At 40.9% G+C, this 20,696-nt stretch overlaps 1 protein-coding gene across 1 annotated transcript; it reads left to right on the top strand.

Annotated features, from left to right (window-relative positions):
- Positions 1–16,387: 16,387 nt before the first annotated feature.
- On the top strand, positions 16,388–20,208 carry LOC106646271 (serine/threonine-protein kinase fused-like). The gene is made up of 11 exons (XM_089595113.1): positions 16,388–16,498; positions 16,611–16,724; positions 17,273–17,418; positions 17,492–17,668; positions 17,736–17,880; positions 17,954–18,147; positions 18,233–18,494; positions 18,589–19,407; positions 19,499–19,745; positions 19,830–20,014; positions 20,125–20,208. The coding sequence occupies exons 1-11, from the start codon at positions 16,388–16,390 to the stop codon at positions 20,206–20,208; spliced, it is 2,484 nt and encodes an 827-aa protein (XP_089451239.1).
- Positions 20,209–20,696: the final 488 nt, after the last annotated feature.

The raw sequence follows: 20,696 nt of genomic DNA, 5'->3' as shown, positions 1-20,696 counted from the left end.
GACAGGTTATATAAAATAACAAAACGAGAACTAGCACTGAAAAATCACTCGAGTGCAAATTTAACTTACTAACACCTTTCATGCATTTGTACGAAATGAAGGAGATTAGTTTTGCCCTTCATATTAACTTGAACGATCGGTGGTAAGGTGCGAGAAAGTTCACAGTAGAGAATACGTCAGAATAAGCCTAAAGTTAACTTTTCCTTAAAATAGTCAACGTTACATGGGAAAAAATACGTATACGCAGAAAAAAAATTTATTCCAAAGGGTCATTTATTATTCACCTTCTGTCGTAAAAGTATAGCCTAGGTGTTACTGCCCGTCGTTTGTTATCCTGGTGATGCTGTACTGTAGATTCTCGTCGCTGTAGCTGTGCCGCACCTGTAATCAAATAACACATATGTATGTATTGATCTTTTTAGCCGAATTTTTTTGTTCCAAATATGATAACTAAAGCTTGATATGGTTTCAAATAACAAAATGAAGAAGAAATCGCTACAATGGAAAGGAAGCGTATTTTACTCATTGAAAAAAATTATCTTTAATTTATTTTTGCTGCTGCAAATAACGAGTTATTTTCGCATCGTCATATTCTTACAATACGTACCAAAAAAAGGGAAATTTTACAAAGTTGCGCTTTTATAGAAATAGATATTTTTAGCTGTAAGGAGTTCGAGAGGCTTTGGATGTACCGAAATATCGATCCGACGAATGGCAAGCTAGAGCTACAGTAATGCTCCAAGCACGATAATACAATTTTCCGGAGAATTGTAAAATAGAATATCTGAAGTTATTTTTATCACTCGGAATTTCTTATATTTAACGAGGTAGAGCTAAATTATAAATTTTGAACATATTTCTCTATATACTTTAAACAAACACACTTTTATGTAAATGTGCTGAATCAATTCGACTAATTGTATTTCGTGGCGATGTGTTTGTGCCGAAATTTTTTTATAAAATTTACCATGAAATAACTATCTGACTTTGTAACGACCCATAAATGACGAGGGATAGGTATATTTATAAATATGTTTCAACATGTAAAAATTGTCTCTTGATACATTTTATATATTTACTTCGGTTCTTAACTATTACTGTGCTAGTAATGTGAATTAACTGTATATTGTAATATACTGTATTACTGTTAATAGGTACATAGTAAGAATATATTAGGTACTTTTTAAGTATGCCTAGGGTTTATCTGACATTGCAGTCGAGTAATTAATCGTGATTCCGTAACCCCTGAAGTACACACGCGAAACAAAAAATGTTGTAACTTTGGTTCAAAAATAAAACAAGTCTAACTTGTTACAATTGTTTCCTCTGAAAATATTTGACAAACAACTTCGTACGCAAAGAATACATTTGAAACCTCCAGGCATGTGCAATGAGCCTATGAGTAAATTATTAAGTACATACAAACGAAATAGCTTACACCTTCGTGACAGTGCACACCTATGGATTTTACTGTCTACTCTGCGATATATAGTACTCACGTATATAGGAAAGTTCACATACGTACAGGTACTTATCGACCGCTCAACTTGTTGTATGGCAACGTCAGAATATGGGTGAGAGAAAGAGTCCCTTCCAACTACGGTCAGTAAGTGTAGGCAGTGAGAGAGACTTCCGCAACAGCGAAATGTCGATTTTAATGTATAACTATGGCTTTTCGCCTCTACATTTTTTTTATTTGTATAGATTACCAATACCAGCCGAAGTTTCTGCCCCAGTTGCGCTTCTACTCATCATCGCACCCACCCCTTACGTGCACATACACTTGCGTACCTATACATATTACGTATACGTGACAGTAATGACAATACAAATAACCATCACTTGTAGATACATAGATTTGGGCGTTTCGTTGCGGGGCGAAACGGGTTTGAGTGCACGTGTGACGAAGATTGTGAAGGTTGTCCATAACATGTGGAAGAAAAACAGTTGTCAGAAAATCATCACGAGAAAAGACGGACGGAGCTTTTGGGTATTGAAAAAACCCAAAGAAAATCGGGAGACGTGGAAGGGGGAGGAATACGCGGTGGTTGCACGAAAGGAGGGAAATTTCATAAGCTTTGGTCGTCTGGAAAGTTCGGGCGGCTCGTGTCGCTGATGCTGGACGTGAATGGAAGCGAATAACGTCCAACGCGATGCCGTCGCTTATTTGCTTTGGTCTATACCTGTACAAGCACTGCAACGATAACAAACAGACCTGCGGGAGACGTAGGTATCTGAGACCTATACATAGACAAGAGATGACGGAGTTTTTTTTTTCTTCTTTGTATCACCAATTCTTATCAATCGGTTCAATGGACCATCGCAAATCAGGGCCTTTTCAATGCACGATTTTTTCTTCATTGAAAATTTAGAAATGAAGCAAAAAATTAATCAAGCACGTCGAAGAACTGTATATTATGTTATAGCTGACAGCGCTGCAACAGCGTAGTTATCAGAAGAGAGTGAAATTGTGCGCGTACGAGATCGAGGTATAGATACATTGCACCATCCGCACCCGTGTTGGTACATATATATGTATATAAGCACACACAAGATCAACACATATATGTTACCCCCGTTTCAATTACGTTCATGTGTACCGTGTATATGGGCATCGGTGCGAGCGAGCTTGCCTCTCTTACACGCACAACACGGGCTTCAGTCGCAATTTAATTAAATTGCATCCGTCTCGATCGGGGGGTTGTTGTCTTGTACAGGAACCACTTGATTTACGCATTGAGAAATAAAGTTATACGGTATACATATTTATAATGCACACCTTGTGTGTTTCTGTTGGTTCGAACGAGAATAAACTACACAAATCAGTCATTATTTTTTTAAACACACGTCATGTACGAGTGTACACAGGTTTCCTTGATATTTGAAAAAAAAAAGTTGATCAAGGCTAGCTATTCGTACCTTCCCTCCTGCCGTTTGGAAAATAATTCTGACTGGTGATCGAAGGGAAAGGGTTGGGAGGGGGGGGGGCAGTGCGCAGAAATGAAAAAAATATCGATCGCCACGTAAGTATACACGAGGATGTACGAAAATCACGAAATCCAGGTATGTAAATACATATACGTGGGTCTTCTTTTACCTCCCGCTGAAAAGAAAATCCGGGTTCTCATACTTATATTACAATTTTTCCATTTGCATGCATAGGCGTACGAAGCAAAAAAAAAAAAAAAAAAAAAAAAACACAAGAGAACTGCTGAAGTAAGCACTGAATATACGCCAACTTTTTTGGCGATGGCCGACAGTTTCTAAAATTGTTATAAAAACTTTGGATTGATGTGTCGAGGAACGCTTAGAGGATCGTCCATCGGACCTAGTGCGCGATGATCAGGGAATTGAGTTGCCGTGGCCCTTTGCTTATACTGCGACGGCAAATTAAAAAAAAAAAAAAAAAAAAAAATCAGCAGAAATGAGTAAAACTTTTAAGGAAACTTAAACGTTTCGTTCATTTGAACACTTTGAAAATTTGAATATTATCGCATCAAAGGCAGCCTGCAGAGGAAAAAGGCAATAACCGTGGTAAAGCTCCCAAAGGCCAGTTGTGGAAGGTGAAAAACAAGTGAAAGAAGAGCGCTTCCGAGGGATGGATGAAATTGAAAGGAAGAGGATCAGACGAGCGGGCGGTAAAATGAGAAAAAGGAGGATTTTGCGCCCTTATGGGAAATAGTGTAATCTCCCGGGATATACGTTTTTCTTTTTTTTTTCGGGAGGGGAGAGGGGGTGTTCGGAAAATACAGGACTGATTTGATTTTCAAATTGAACTTGGTAGTTTCTCCCTGCAGGTCAGAACTGATCTCGTCACTACCACTACATCTAAGTACTACTCCTTATGTTTAGCCTTCTTGTACATCATCGGGTGACCGAAACCAACTCGAAAAAGTTTGCCATGTTTATTATTAATTCGTAATGAATGAAACTACAGAATGAACGATAACAATTGAATTAGGATGTACACAGTATGCATGACCGATGCAGGTCAAAGGTAACAACAACAACAACAACAACAAGAAATACGATCCAAGGCTTTGTAAATTCCTCGGTTGCTCTTGCGGTGTTTGCGAGTGCGCCTTTTTTTCATCAACAGCTCAAACAATGCTCTCGCTTCCGCATATGCGGTGGAACCAAAGAAAGGCACTACTTTCAGCCGAGGTAGGAAAAAAAGAAAAATGTTCTCTCGCTCGACGCAACGGCCACGCTCGGGGCTCGTGCAATAAGGCGGCCACGTATAAAGTAACGAGCGCAAGAAGCATTAAACGCTCGCTCGGAAGGGGGATAAGCGAGAGCACGGAGACGCGGAAAAGCCGGGGCGAGAGAGCGAAGATGAAACGGAGAAGCGAGTCCGGCTACCGCCCGCGCGACAAATCGACTCGCCCCGTTACAAAACACCTCTCGCGCGCACCGACATCAGTGGCCCGTAAAAACGGCACCTCCTCCTCCTTCTCCTGCCTGTATACGTACGGAGGCGAAAAGCGAGGCTTTTACCGCCCTGCTCTCACCTCTCATATATTGGCCACCTACAAAATTCAAGAGCCTTCGCAGCTAGCTTTTTGCCCCGCCGTCTTGGCATTTTTTTATTTCCTCGGGAGCGAGCTATCGACCGAGCTAATGGGGGGGGGGGGGGGAGCTTAGCTTTTTGTCCCAAAGGAAATAACAACACCGTGGCTCGCATTAGCAAATTTCGCATCGAGTGTCGCATCGATGGTTCATTCCCGTCCTCGAACAAGTAAAGCAGTTATACTCAATAACCACCGCAGGGGGAAGTGCAGAGGTACGCGTATTATAAAGCGCGGGGGCTAAGAATAAACGGGGCGTATATGGGCGGTAGAAGCAGCAGTTATACAGTGGCCGCGGTGTATATATTTTTGTACGTGGGCGGGTGTGGTTCCACAAAGTGTGAAATAGACAGGTCCAGCGGCAGAAGCGCCGAGTCGTTTCCTATAGGGGAGGCTAGCGTATTTCCAACTCGTGTATACATGTATACACCAATGTGGTAGGTGTTATGAGTTGGACGACGAAGAACAACAGACCGACACCCGCCAATCTTCTTCTTTTTATTTTCGTGTCGAGAGGAGAAGGGAGGGAAAAAACTCGTGGGCATTATTTTTAGGCCTCAGCTCCAGCAAGCTCTCGATCCAGTGCTCCCAGGGTCTCTTTATCGCCGTTTCACGTGACGCCCAGATGGACCCTGCAGCGGATGAATGAGAGGAGGCCTTTTATGAGCGCGCAAAAAAAAAAAAACATCAACTCTACGCCTTCGAATATGTTCGTACACGTGTACGAAGCGCACATACACAGCACACAGCCTTCCCTTTCTCCCAGGCACACGTGCTGTAACTTTGCTTCTGCTTTGAATTACGCGCATGGACGGATTCTGCGTTATTAATTATCATCTCTTGCGGTTTTTTCACGGGCCAGTATGATCCACACAATACGTATTCTTATTACGTTTTTTTTTTTTTTTTTTTTTTTCACATCACGCGACCTCCAAGGAGCTCAAACATTGTTTAGCGAGATATCAATCCCTTACTTTAGTCTAGTTGTACCTATTGGCCTTTTCTTTCCTTTTTTCGTTAGCTCCAATATACATTTTTACCGATGTATCGTCTTATAAACATCTACATTTCTCCTATAAGCTACAAAGGTTTAACTTCATATTATGGTCTTTATGGTTAAGCCTGTGATCCTTGGGTGTTACAGGTGTAGCTTAATTCACCATCCAAAATATTACTGGGGTATGAGTAATAAATATCATAAAGCTAGAGTACCAAAGACTGAAGAAATATAGATACCTAATTATGTTTTATTAAATTTACTCATCACGAATTATCGCTCTATTTTCGACATTATCAGTAAATTTTTGGGGATGAGTCCATCCAAAGCTTTTTCCTAATTCATTAATCACGATTGTTTTTATTTTTTTATTTTTTTATTTTTTTAGCATCTGAATTATGTGAGAAAATACGACTTTTTAAACTTTTGGATCTTTTATAGGCCAAAAATATGGAGCTTAGAGTAGGTACAACATGTTGTCGTTCCCAAATCTTCTGTGTAGTAGTTTACCGTAACGTAAAATATTTATGTGTTAATAAAAAATGTTACGAAGTTAGTGAATATCCGTCTCCTACACGACGATGTCAGAATATGGTGAGAGAGAGTCTCATCCACCTATACGGTTAGTGAATATAGGTATAAGGTGAGAGACTTCCGCAACAGCGAAATGTCGATTTTAATGTAAAACTATGGCTTTTCGCCTCTACATTTTTTTTTATTTGAATAGATTACCAATACCAGCCGAAGTTTCTGCCCCAGTTGCGCTTCTACTCATCATCGCACCCACCCCTTACGTGCACATACACTTGCGTACCTGTACATATAACGTATACGTGACAGTAATGACAATACAAATAATCATCACTTGTAGATACATGGATTTGGGTGTTTCGTTGCGGGGCGAAACGGGTTTGAGTGCACGTGTGACGAAGATTGTGAAGGTTGTCCATAACATGTGGAAGAAAAACAGTTGTCAGAAAATCATCGCGAGGAAAGACGGACGGAGCTTTTGGGTATTGAAAAAACCCAAAGAAAATCGGGAGACGTGGAAAGGGGAGGAATACGCGGTGGTTGCACGAAAGGAGGGAAATTTCATAAGCTTTGGTCGTCTGGAAAGTTCGGGCGGCTCGTGTCGCTGATGCTGGACGTGAATGGAAGCGAATAACGTCCAACGCGATACCGTCGCTTCGCTGTATAAGCACTGCAACGATAACAAACAGACGTGCGAGAGACATACAATTACACAGATATGCAGTAGATGGAGTCGGTCTGTACTTGTGGAGCTTCGTATATTATATCGAATATCGACTCTAATAACTACCCAAGTAGTCACAGTAATTTGTGATCCCTTGGATCAGTTTGTTGACTGTTGATTAACTTGGTGTAGGATGCAATGCAAAAGGGTGATGGAAAAGTAGCGATTTTGATGGTTTGAGTCGTTCCGGAAATCTTTTTCCATGAAAAAACCGTAGCCAATCGTAAAATCAGAGTATTTTTCAAAGACCTCCAACGCTAAAGGAACACCAAAAAATGGCAAATAGCAATTTCCGGGTGCAGATGTGTGGGGAACGAGAGAAACGTTGACGTCGATGTAAGAGAAAATGACTGCACCCATTGGCACGAATGTGTAAAAGCACCTGCTCCTTTCTGCTCTCGACTATACGTGCGAGATCTCTGCTCTCCAATTCTTCTTCTTCTCCTTCTTCTTCGTGATTTTACTAGTAAGTAGCGCGTATAGGTACTGCACATACGCGAATAAGAATTTATGCAGGTGAGCCAGACCACGAGGAAGAACGATCGACTTTGATTTATTTCTTCTCCTCGTTTTGTCTTTCTGCCACTTTTTTACACTTTGTGTTTTTTTTTTAATTTTTGCCCCTGGCAGGAATATATTCCATCCTCTTTGTATCTTGGAGAAAAAGGCTTTGTATCGATCAGAAACAGAGTTTCCCCGAGATCGCGTGTGAAACATATTTTTTTCGTGATGGAAATGATGAGAATACAAGAAATTCTCGTGAATGCGAGTACGTTATCGGTTGTATCTCGGGATCAGAAAAGATAATTTTTCACTCGGATATCGTTCCGAAAATCAAAATTTTTTTGCTCAATAGCTGGTTTGTACAATGCCAAAAAACTATGAAAAAAAACTCTACCTACCAGGATTTGATGCGAAATATGCTAGGAACAATTTTTTTTATACCTTCAATTTTTAAATAACTACTCGATATTGCAACTTAGAATCCGAGCTTGTACATTTTTTATGTATTTTTTTAATGTAATGACTGTTGTAGGGAACTTGAAAAATCCTAGTAGCAGATCTAGCGAAATCCATTTGACTGGATTTGATTGCCCGAATAACTTGCTTCCGCTATTAAATTCATACAGCCTGATTTCAAGGCTACGTTTATCTAGGCAGTAAAAATAATGGAGAGAAAAGCTCACGCTACTCTAAATTAGATTACTTACACTAAAAAAAAAAAAAAAAAAATTTCCTTGTCACAAAGCAGAAAAATGCAGATGGAAAAAGTGATCTCCAATAACGAGTGATCAAAGGTACTCGTGAAATTGAAGGAAACAGTGGTGGGTATCTCGGTGTGCTCAACACGAGGTCCGGACCTCCAACAACGAAATGGCGGCTCTTATTTTGGAATCCCAAAGTTTCGCAATCCATCGACTGCGGATCGCTAACTTTTGTCGACTAGGGTTACATCATACCGACATTATACAAATTTCGGCCAGTAGATTATTGAAATACTTTGATTTGGTTTAAACAGTCTCCAAACGAACGATGGGCGAGTGAAAATTCCCACATCCTCTGCACAGGCAGAAATTGGCGATTTTTCGAAGAGAAAATGTATTGAACAACATGTGTGGAATAAATAACACGCAAACACCTACTTTTCATTACTTTTCACACATCTTTGTTTACATTAGTATTCAGGCGTGTGTGCACATGTGCAGTCAAAGCGGTAGAAAATTTTTTTTTACACGAGAGACAAAGTAAAATTTGAATAACGCATTTTTCAAAGGTGCCGCCTGAGCCCCTGATTATAAAAGCAACAAATTGTTGTGGTTTGGATTCTTTTGAATGAAAATGTGTTGTGCTGAGTGTGCAGCTGAAATGCGAAAAAAAAAAACAAGAAAAAATCCTATTGAAAGAAGTCAATTGTATACCTCTGTGTGCCCTTCTCCTATACGTAACAACTTAGTTTTTGTCAATGCAAGGGTTTGGCATACAAAAAATATTACATGTGATTTCTTTGTCCTTGATTAGTCAACATTTTCAGAGCACGTGCATTTTGTTTATTGATTGCACGAATAAAAACAAAAAGTGTATAAAAAAAGGCATGGAAAAACCTTTCCGGCAAAGTTATGTTACGCCCGTGTTTTTTGACTGTTATTTAACGACCGTGTTGGATTACGGCTTTAAGAATTTTTTTTTTTTTTTTTTTTTCCGAAACTTTGTTTCACAACTAGTAGCACAAGAGTTTCCTAGTCCCTTATTCATGACTCTTACGGGCTTAATTTTTTACTCGGGGGAACTTGTCCCGGTCACGCAACATCCACCGTTGGCTAAAATATTATTCGTGCCTCGAGTAATTTCTCCTCAGCTGCGTACTACCGCCCCGATCGTTCTTTCCAAAGAATAATAAAATCATAGAACAGAAAAAACGTGTCGCTGATGTGCAAAACAACTTTTAAGTATAACTATTATTGTGTTTTCGTGCTCTCCATGGCGTACAGCTTTCCCACGTTATTTCACTTTTTTTTTCTTTCTCTCAAGTAAAAATTTTACTTTCTAATTAATGAGTTTTTAGATTTGTCTCAAAAAATACGAGTATACATTTATACGTTATGATTATTTTAACAAAAAGGTTTTTTTTTACATTTTCAAGTACAGTATGTAATAAAAATACCAAGTGTTTAATGTAAACTTTTGTGTACATTTATTACTATCTAGTGTTTGTTTTGCAAAATAATAATTTAAATAAATATATTTAATGCATGAAAAGAAAAAAAAAAAGAAATATTTTGTTTCAATTTTTAAATGTATCACAACTTTTTTGTTTTGGCTTTTAAGTATATAATTATGTAAGCACTTAATTGTAAATATTACGTTTGACCATCATTATACGGGCGCATGACGCACGAAATCAACGTACAGTTCAAAAATGTACTGCAGCCATTAGTCAGCAACGAACACTGCACAGTTGACTTTCTCTCTCCCTCTTTGCTTATCGTCTACCAGCGTCCACTTTTTGAGTACGTATTTATATATACATAAAGCCAAGATCGCGTTACTTCATTGTCTCGTGTAGGAGAGAAAGAAAGAAAGAAAGAAAGCCAGCAGCGGAGATACGGCCACTGCTGCTGGTGGTGAGGCCTCGAAAGCTTTTGTAGATTATGTTTCACGGGATATCGTCTTACCACACAAAGTACTGCTATCTCATGCTACCTCGTTTTTTCGTGTATTATACACCATTATCATATAAATATATTGTATCGTATGTGTGTGTATAACTTTTTTCTACTTCCAGCAATTCTGGGTACATCGTAAAATTTTCCAAACGATGTAGTATTATTTTGTTTCAGTTTTCTCAAATATATTATAATAAATACATGCAAAATAACAATGTTTTGCAATGTACTGGCCAAGTTTGAATGAAATCAGATTTTTTATTCTGAAATTGAAAAAACCATGAGATTTTTATACTTACGCGTATCCCCATTTTTGGACTTTTAATCGAGTTACATTTAGTCTCGTAGTTCTAAAGTCAGGCTCCAATCATCAAAGAAAGGTAAGTAACAATTATGCAAATTCACAAATACTGTAAATCACATTAAATTTGACTTTATTTGTTTTAAAAAAAGTAACAGTATCACACTATTGATTTAGAAGACATATTATTATGTGACGTTTTACTTACGCTAAATTAAGTTTTATTTTTGATAAGTATATACAACTAAGATTATAGTTAAGAAAACTGCTTAAAACGTGAGTCGTTGTACTGGCAAGTCTTACTACCTCTAATACTATATATAAACGCCAAAAAATACGTTCCACGATAGACTATGGTACACATACTTTTTTTTTTCATAACAAAAAAGGGTGCGCTTATCACACCAACCCATGTTATGAAACACTTTCTGAAATTTTTCAAGTGCAATTTAACAATTAAAATAATGCAATTTTTTAAATACATAATTTTACTTTTATTTTACGTTGAAAGTAAAATTATTGTTGTCGTTACCCAAACTCATACTGTTTTATTGACCCGCTATGAACAGACCACGGAAACAGCCTAGGCTACTAATCAAATCTCGAATAAACACACTCCATCGCGTGACCCATCAATCTTTTAAGAAGGATTTTACTTGTCAACCCTGTCTTAAATTTTGTAGGGTGATGTATTTTCTACTTGAAAAAGCTCCAAAGTTTTTTATTCAGTCCTGACAAGTTTTAAAGATAAATTGATTTTTCATATTGTTTTTAAATTGATTATTCGAACTTTCTTAATGCGAAAGACTCCCCTTACCACCTGTACCCTCGACAAAAGAGTACAAACTCCTTCGAGACTCGTAAGAAGAGGAAGAAGAAAATCCCAGCAAAAATAAAAAAAAAAGCATTCAGAAGGCGTGCGATAATGCATCTTGTCGAGCCAAGAAGCGTACCAGTATGAGTACACTCCTTTAATCTTGCCAGCCGATCTTAATTGTCCTGCGATTATTAAAGGGGCAAGACGACGAGGTTGACAAGGGTAACTCTTACCCTTTTTTTTTCTTTTTCTTTTCAAGTGCCACGCGTGCAGAAATATCGGCATGATCGTAGCTTTAATTAATGGCGTAGCATATTTGAGATGAATTATTTTTTTACACTTTTGCCAATAAAAATATGTCCCAAGAGTGCGTTTTACCATTTTTTTGGAGTATAGAAAGATACACATAATTTTCATTGCGATCAAAAATAGGAGCTTTTTTAATAGATCGTGCCATTAATATTTTTCAAGCTGTAATCTAGCAGTTGACCACAAAAAGTAGAGATAATATATCAGCGAACGAGTAGAGTCAAAAAACGCAAAGCATAATATTTATACTCAATATTAATGAACTGAGATGATACCCGATGAACAATTTCTAAGCGATTTTTTTGAGTGTGATTCGTCTCTCCTGTAAGTGATTTTCCAATTAACCAATAGACATTTTAACGTGACAAATGTTTAGAAAGAAAATAGGCCACTTTGATGGGGTTGTCCTTACTTTGAGTAAAGCATTCAAGAGTTTTTGAGTGTGTGGCGGTTGTGTGCAGGGGGGAGAGGGAGATACGTGTGCAGTAAACGTGCCCCTTGCAAGTACCTATTATATATATGGTTTACATCCCCACTTGACTTGCACACTTGATTTTTCATCACCTTCAACATCCCTTTTTTTCTCTCTTTTTCTTGTCCTTTCTTTCCTCGTCGTTTATTTAAGTACCTCAACTACTACCATTATGAGCTCTTTTTCTGCTACATGAGCGCTTGACTTTGTTAATAAGTGAAACTAATATCGAATATTATCAACACTAATTAAAAAAAATATATCAAAATAGTACGAAATTTCTGACAGTGTAAGCAACAGTCAACGTTTTGAATAGGATATTACCATTATTTATTATTTTACACAATATATTACTACTTATTATTATAATTATGCATAGTCTTAAAATCGTTGTAAAGTACATAAGGCAAAGAACGTTTTTAAAGATTTTTTTTGAGGTTTAAATTTTTTTCGGACTGATGTTCGGTTTTAATTGTTTTGCATATGAATTTTTGAGCTGTTCGTATTTACTGAAAAAAATCAAGAGACCATTTTCCTTAATACTTTAGTGTGGCTTTTGAGAAGACTTGTATACATTTTCGATATCAAATGCCCATTAAATACAAATGTCTTACAAAATAACAGAAAAAATAAAACAACTGTTTCTCATAAACCTTCTTTTTCTCTTCATATCAGATATGAAATTCAACTATTACTCGAAAATAATTATCGATAGTGTAATTCCAAGTCCAAACCACGGATTTCTAAACTAATAAGCATTTTCGGAAATATTAGTATTTACACATACGAATTCAAAGACCAATGCGCATTTAATAAAATCCATCACCAAATGTTTTTCATTTTAATGAAGGGAGCTAAAAATGTATAAAAATATGTTTGATTGATAACAAGACAAGTGCAGTTTTTGATTGTAAGGATGAACCGTGACTAAATAAAAATGTTGTGTTTATATGTATAAGATATGTATTAAACGAAAGTGTTTTATCGGCCAATCTCCGAGAACTGGCCGAAAATTTAAACATACCAGACTACTGCGCAAAGTATGTTATTACTTATAAGCGATTGAAGAAATAGCCTGTTTCAAAATGCTCGTTAATTTGCATTGTTTGCCACGATAACACGAATAGTTCAGGTGATACGAGGTGATAAACACTTTTGAGAAGGCGGCGCTTGCATCTATACTTATATACGATTACTGTTTATCACGAAAATTCACGCTAGAATTAACGCACGAGTTTCCTTTTTTTTTGTGCACTATGGTAATTTCATTTGCGCAAAATCGTAAAGACTGTAATATATACCTGCCTTGGAGCTTATTACATAAAGTCCCATTGTAATGCTTACGGAAACCCAAGAAGTATTTTCAGGTGCACGCAAAGCGGATTTTCCCATTACTTGCAAGCTCGTGCACCTATACGAAGTAGGTATGTAATGTTGTTGGTGTGTACAACAACGAACGCAAGTACAATCGAGGTGGGATGAAAGAAGAAGAAAAAAAAATGGAAAAGTGTAAGGGAAGCGATGTGTAGTTGCAGGAAAAACGAGGAAAGTAAATTATCCGTAGATGGAATCGCCTCGAGTGGAAGGAACCCATGCTAACGGGGGGAGGAAAAAAAAAAAAAAGTATTGGTACTTGACTTGAACTCACCCTAGTGAAAATCGTTGTCTCGGGGCTCCTATCTTTCCTCTTTTTCTCCTTTGGCTTCCCGTCTACTTTATTTGTTTTCCTCCTCTTTTCGTTCGGGCACCAAACAATGGGGACACGACTTTTTCTCTTTTTCCCTCTCTTGTCAAGGAAGAGAAAAACATATATATTAAAAAAAGGGAAACAATCACAGACAAGTTTTTTTTTCACCAGTCACCGTTCACTCAATTTCTTGCTATGTCAGGATATATTTAGCTTATAAACACCAAATCATCATCGGCGCACGTTAACAACCACACTATATACTACACAGGCACACGCGTTCACAATGAATATTATTTGGCAGCCGACGAGTAGGAAATTTTCACCGACAATCCAAGATGTAAAACACGCGGCTCCAATTTCACGTATTTTTATATATATAAATAGTGGTGCCAGAGAGACAGAGAGAGCAAGTACCTATTGCCGGCGTGTGCTGGCCACTGCTGCCCGTCCACACACTGCGTATACGGATTAAGCTACAAGAAGGGCGTCCGTATATTTATATTGTACGCGTACACTCGTGTGCGGCGATGGTATATAATTAACGAAAAAAAACGTCTCGATCTTCGGAGCCAGCGAGCGATGAGTAGCTCTTAATATCACAAATAGTTGTAACTGAATATACTTAATATACCTAGGCGTACGTGTGTGCCGGAGTGCTGGCGATTACAACGCGACGCGCATCTAGAGTGACTATACTTTGTTTGTCGCGCAAAGAAACGATCTTTTTGTTTTGTTTTTTTCATGTGCCATCCGGCGGTGGATCGGTAAGTATGAAAAAACAAGCACTCTGATTCATCCGCGAACAATGAGCCACCGGTATATACGATGCAGGTGTGTGTGTGAGGTGGGTATCGAGGAACGGACTGAGGACACCCTTGGCGCAAACGACGCGGAGACGGCCGCGCTCGCTCTGCCGGCAACGCAGACTGTCTCCCGTGGCTGACTCGCTCTCCCCGTGCATGTGAACCCAATGGGTGGGGCGTAAAGCGCAGGCGCCACCATCGGGAGGGCACCTCTCCGCGTCCGGTTCCCCCCCCCCCTCCTCCCAGCATCACGCGTGTATGTGCTGCATCTGCATGGCCATCCCGACGTAAAGAAGACGCGAGAGGTGTGTGTCGGCGGAGCTATAACCCTTCGACGCGCTCCCGAAATCACCGCCATGTTCCGGGATTTTTTCCTCGTTTCTTTTTTTTTTTTTTTTTTCTTCTTCTTCATTTGGCCACGATTTAAAGTAAACGCGCTGAGGCACACCCCATCTCGCCCCCCCTCCCCCTTTTATCTCTCTTTTAACCCTTCTTTTCCTATCTCTACCTACCTTTGCTCCGCAGACATTGATATCCGAGCCTTCCCCGCTTACGTATCTATATAGGTCGATGGGCATGCCCCATCCACATATATGCAAGTTATCCAATAATTGTATTGTCCCCTGTGTGATACAATTATTATGTCTACCTCGATCACATTCTCACTTGAACGATAACATAAAAAGTGTGCACAGTCTATAATATATACAACATCATATTGATGTATATATGAGTCAACTAAGTATCACCCGAGATCGGTTAAAAATCGTTTTCCCCCGTCTTAGACGATAACATAACATTAAATCCATGTGCGTATAATTACGTTATACCCTTTCCCGTTGCTTTACTTGCTTATAGTTATAATATGTATATGCCTGTACCTGTATAATTAGGTATACAAATCACCACCCTTCCCGACTATTTCGACCGATCACTCAAATGAACCAACCAATATGTTTTCCCGTCCCAAAAGATCAAGATTACGGTCAAAGGAGCCATCGAGTCTTTATCATTATTATTATTATTATCCCGGTAGTCCTGGTTTGTGGGAGTGTACCGCAAGTACATTATAAGCATGCACGGGTGACACAAAAGGTATATGCAGAAGAAAGGAAAAGGAGCCTATATATATTATATGTATAGCCGCGTGTAAGTATAAGTATACTGGGTTACGCACATCCGTTCTTTTCTTCTCGCTACAGCTCGTGCGTGTGCTATGTATACCCGCGAAGGCAGCTCCCGGTCGCGCACCCACTTATACACTCGTGGGGGAGGGAGTCGGGGAAGAATAACGCAAATGCCTCGGTCGGGATGCTGTAAATCCACGGGGTCTTGATGTTTTTTTTTATTACCGATCTCCCTTCTTTTTGTACAAATGCATATAGTCGTCTCTCGCTGGATTAATATATGTACGGGCATCGATAAGAGCAGCTGATTCTTCTATCCCGTAAAAACTCGTAGAAAATCGATACATCAACAACTTTTCTTTCCATCTCATTGATTCGGTAAAATCACCGCAAAGTCATACTCGTATCGAATTTGTTTCTAATGAAACTTATCTACCGGGATATTGAGTATATACGTAAAGTGAAAACGATGCAGCAGCGGGGGGTGAGGGGACTTTAATTGAAGATCGGTCCTTTTTTCCGATTTTGCACTTTGACTCGGGGAGAGCTCCGATCGGCAAATAAGTAAGTAACGACAAGCCGAAGAATGCCGGAGAATCGAAAGAGAGAGACCGAAGGCCGAAAAGGAGAGTGGGGGTGCAAAGTAGGTACAGCGAAACCCCATGAGGAGAAAATACGAAATAGAAGAGAGGCGAAAAGAAGCAACTGCACAACGCGCCGCGCTTACTTACGCCTTGTATCCTTGTAGTGGTGGTCTGAACGTGTGTCAAGTGTTGAGAACAGTGTACAGTCTCATCTGTTGAAAATTGTCTTTGCGTGTGGGTGCCTTGATAGTATATATCAATACTAACACGTGTTGTGCACTTACCTGTATAGTTACAGTCATGGAAAAGTATCAGTTGATCAAACAAGTAGGCGAAGGTTCGTTTGGACAGGTGTACAAAGCCAAGAGATCGACGGATGGTACAATCGTTGCCTACAAAATTACGAGGAAGGTGGGAGACGATTTTTTCCCCTTTTTACTATATACTTGTGCTCATCGGGAGATTTTATTCTTTATGTTTTTTTTTTTTTTTTTTTTTTTTTTCTTCTTTTCTTCCCATGCAGAAAAACCGAACGCCCAAAGAGCTCGAGAGCTTGAGACGAGAATGCGAGATCCAGAAGGACATGCGTCATCCAAACATCATACAAATGCTCGATTCTTTCGAGACGGACAACGAGGTAGTATATTGTCAATTCCACGCTGTGGTACATTCATTGCGCACGACAAATTTGCCGCATGAATACTTGCAACATTTTTTTCTCTCTCTATCATTTTTTAATGAGTGAGATGATGACAACAATACATCTTACACATACAGAGCTGTCCAGAAATCGGTCACAATACTTTTCAAACTAATTATTGAAGTGCGTTCTCAGGATTCGAGTACTATTTTGCATTTTGAACTTGCAGTTAGAACTTTACCTGAACTACCCGGTTTATAAATCGGAGACCAAGGAAATGGTCACTTTATTTTTCGGAATCGATGATCTCCAGCCTTGATTTATGCAATATTCGTCAAAAGATTTTTAAATCCCGACTCACTTTTAAAAAATAATGTATTGATTATTAGTTGAGAAAATCGTGTTCTATTATTGGACAGCTCTGATTATCCCGCATGAAATTTCGAAATAGAAAAAAACCCAGTATCGTAGATACCTATGTTGAATAACGCAAACAGAGACATTGAAAACCCACTGAACGACGATGTCGATTATATCCGTGCCAGATAATCGTAGTGACGGAGTACGTGGAAAAGGTGCTCCACGACATACTGGCCAAAGCCGGCCAACTGTCGGAGGTCCGGGCCCAGGTGGTGGCCTGCGACCTCGTCTCGGCCCTGCACTACCTTCACTCCAAGCGCATACTGCACAGGTACACTTGTGATCCACACCTACAAGCTCGAACCTCGTGTCATTAATCGTGTTTACTTGCGGGCTTTTGCCAGGGACATGAAGCCGCAGAACGTACTGCTGGATCCAAACGGTGTGGCCAAGCTCTGCGACTTTGGCTTCGCGAGGTGCATGAACGACACGTGGGTCCTCATGTCCGTCAAAGGTACGCCGCTGTACATGGCCCCCGAGCTCATCGAGGAGATCCCCTACGACCACAACGTGGACTTGTGGTACGCGCCATTTTTCTCACGATATCTCGCTCGAAAAAAAAAATACACCCCAATAAATATTATGTAGGAGCCTTGGTTGCATTTGCTTCGAGCTGATAACGGGGAAGCCCCCGTTCCAGACGACCTCCATGCGCAAGCTCATCGAGCTCATCAGGAACGAGGACATCAAGTGGCCCGAGAACATCAGTGCCAACCTCACGAGTTTCCTTCAGGTATATAATACCTGGAATTTCTCGAAGCGAAATCTTTGCACTCGATGTATACTTGTGCTCTCGCCGTATATAGGGTCTGCTGCAAAAAGATCCAAGCCAGCGGCTTACTTGGCCCCAACTGCTGGATCACCCGTTCGTCAAAGGCCGGATTCTGACGATCGACGAGGACGCCCCGCGCGCCCTTACCTCGCCACTTTCCGCTAGTCAGGCCCGCGCCAAGCAACAACAACTCCAGAGTCTGGCCTCTCGCTTCACCAGCCAATCAAAGTAAATAAAACAACCCATCATTCGCAAAATTGTTACGAGCAAAACGGAACAAAAAAAAAAGTGAAGGCTTATCGGTCACCGGCAGAAAGCTGCTGGAAAAGCAGATAAAGAAGATCCACTCGCAAGTGATGCGGAAGAGCGAGGCCAGCGGGTCCGAGTCGAGCGCCAGCGTGGACGTGCTCCTCAACAACCTGAGTCTCCGGGCCTCGCTGAGGAGCGACCTGCTCGCGGCCGACTACGCCATCTGCGAGACCGACTGTCCCATCGCCGATGAGGACTTCAACGCCGACCAACAGCACCAGATCTACAAGGCCGCCGAGGCACCACCTGCCGACAACCCTCTACTCGTAAATTAATAATTGTGATTGAACCTTGTGTCACTCCCTCTACCACCACCCCCCCCACCCATTGGATATTATACACGTGTTTTGGGAAAACAAGGTACCTCCCCCGGCCTGTTGTCTGGCGGCACTGCAAGCGACGAACCCGAGCCTGGCAGCCGAGTGGCTACTGGATCACGCGAACGCGGCGGCGGCCGCAGCTGGGGCAGCCGCTTGCTGCCTGGCGGGCAAAAATACCTGCAGGTCCGAGTCCTGCTGCTGCCTGTCGGCCGCCAACACCTCGACCTCGCCCAGTTGTCTCAAGAACTTGCTCGAAGAGGAAGACGACGAGGTCCTCCTGGATGACGTCGGCGAGTCCAAGCAAACCACCAACGCTTCGTCCATCAGACTGAGCAGCGAGAGACACGTGGATCTCGACACGGCAAGTTGTTTTTCCTACTATTTTGGTTATTCCACCCAGCCTGGGTTTCTCATCCCAATGACCGTGCAGAACATGGCTGAAAGACAAGCGAGGTTGAAAAACTGGACGGCCACGGATCTGGAGCAGCCGATCGAGAACGAGGAGTGGATGGTCTTCCTGCAACGGTCCATGGAAGAGATGATGGACGGCGAGATAGACACCCTGCTGCAGGACAATTGCGTCTCGGTGTTCGTGTCGACCTTGAAGAATCCCGGGGCGAATTGTCGGGTCCACGAGTACGTGGCGTGCTTGCTCTCCCTGCCCTTTGTCCTCGACTGCGTCACCGCCGACGACCTCGAGAGGATCCAGCGTGTCTACTTGGACGCAAGGGTCGTGCCGAGCCTCGTCTACGCGGTCAAGCTGCTCATGGCCGAGAAGAACCACCCGACCACCGACACCTCCACCTCCACGGCCAACAGGTCGAGGTTCACCTGCGCCCTCACGCCCGACGAATTGCAGGCTTGTTACGCACATATATATATATATACATACTTTAACTACCCGCATGAACGTGCTAATGTAAATATACGTCCACCACCACGACCCGTAGGCGTTGGAAAGCACGGTGTTGATCCTTTGTCGACTGGTTCACGCGAAGAAGGAGTTCCTCGGTCAGTTCTGCGACGCGGTGTTCCTCGTCGCCGACGGGCTCGACATGTTACAGCAGCTGCTCAAGTTGGAAAGGCGGCGGCCTAGGATAGTGGCCGACCTGGTGGCCATACTGTCGGAGGTATTGCGCTCCGAGACCGGCAACACCGACCTCGTCGGTCAAGTACTCTTGAGGGCTCGGTCCACAGGTAATTCCCATATTTACTGTCCACCTGTGTTTTTACGTACAATCATCCGCTTACTTACCTTGTTCCTTTCGTTGTTGCGTATAGACGATCTGGTGGATCTATTCACGAAGCTCATGACGCACAGACAGAGCAAAATGCGGACGCGCGTCTGTGTTTTGATTTTGCTGCTCGGGAAGTTTAGTAGGGACACGTTGCAGCGCATCTGGGGAAAATCACTGAGGATCCTGCTCGAGAACCTCGTGGAAGACAGGGACGAATCTGTTCGAAGCGTACGTGGTTTACTGTTTTTCCCCCCCCCCCCCCCCTCGTTAAACGCGTGTTTTAATTATGTATGTATATATATGTTCCCACTCATTTTACAAAGTCTTTTTTTTTTCAGGCTGCCACCAACGCAACGTCGTCGCTGAAGCAGCTACCCTTTTACAATCAAGAGAAAGACACTTGGAGCGTTATTGATACTTGAGACAATTACTCATTACTACTTGGATTGTTTTTCTTTTTTTTTTTTTTTTTCTTTCTTTTTAATAAAATAAAATTACCGTACACAGCATTATTTTGTCTTGCACGTGTTTCATTTTTAATACTATAAGCCATCATGTTCCGATGCATAAATGAACTTGACTACAAGTTTTGCTCTAACAGTGTGTGTGTGTGTGTTTGGGTGCGTACGAAAGCATAAAAGACTCGGGGAGACTATTCAAGTCGGTAATCTCTTTGTGGCAGGTTGAAAAGACTTTAATGATTAGGTACCTACTACGATCAAGTTACATATTTTTTTTTTTTTTTTTTTTTTTTTTTTTTACATAAACAATAATGATCGAATCATTGTGGAAATCATACGTAAGTATACTTGAAATCAGTGACCAAATCGTACATAAAGGCAAAATAAAAATACCTTTTCGAAAGGAAGAACTTGATCTGCAAGGAGAGAAGAAAAAGAGGAGGTACACA

The sequence above is a fragment of the Copidosoma floridanum genome, unplaced genomic scaffold, assembly GCF_036245765.1.
Source record: "Copidosoma floridanum isolate Cflo_tuat_1 unplaced genomic scaffold, Cflo_Japanese_pri ptg000025l, whole genome shotgun sequence".
In the NCBI taxonomy this organism is placed as follows: domain Eukaryota; kingdom Metazoa; phylum Arthropoda; class Insecta; order Hymenoptera; family Encyrtidae; genus Copidosoma; species Copidosoma floridanum.
This window is presented reverse-complemented; position numbering and strand designations above follow the sequence as displayed.

Coding starts and splice junctions, on each gene's coding strand:
- LOC106646271 (XM_089595113.1), top strand. CDS start 16,388: ATGGAAAAGTATCAGTTGATCAAACAAGTAGGCGAAGGTTCGTTTGGA. Junction 16,725..17,272: donor CTTTCGAGACGGACAACGAG/GTAGTATATTGT, acceptor TATCCGTGCCAG/ATAATCGTAGTGACGGAGTA. Junction 18,495..18,588: donor CTGCCGACAACCCTCTACTC/GTAAATTAATAA, acceptor TGGGAAAACAAG/GTACCTCCCCCGGCCTGTTG.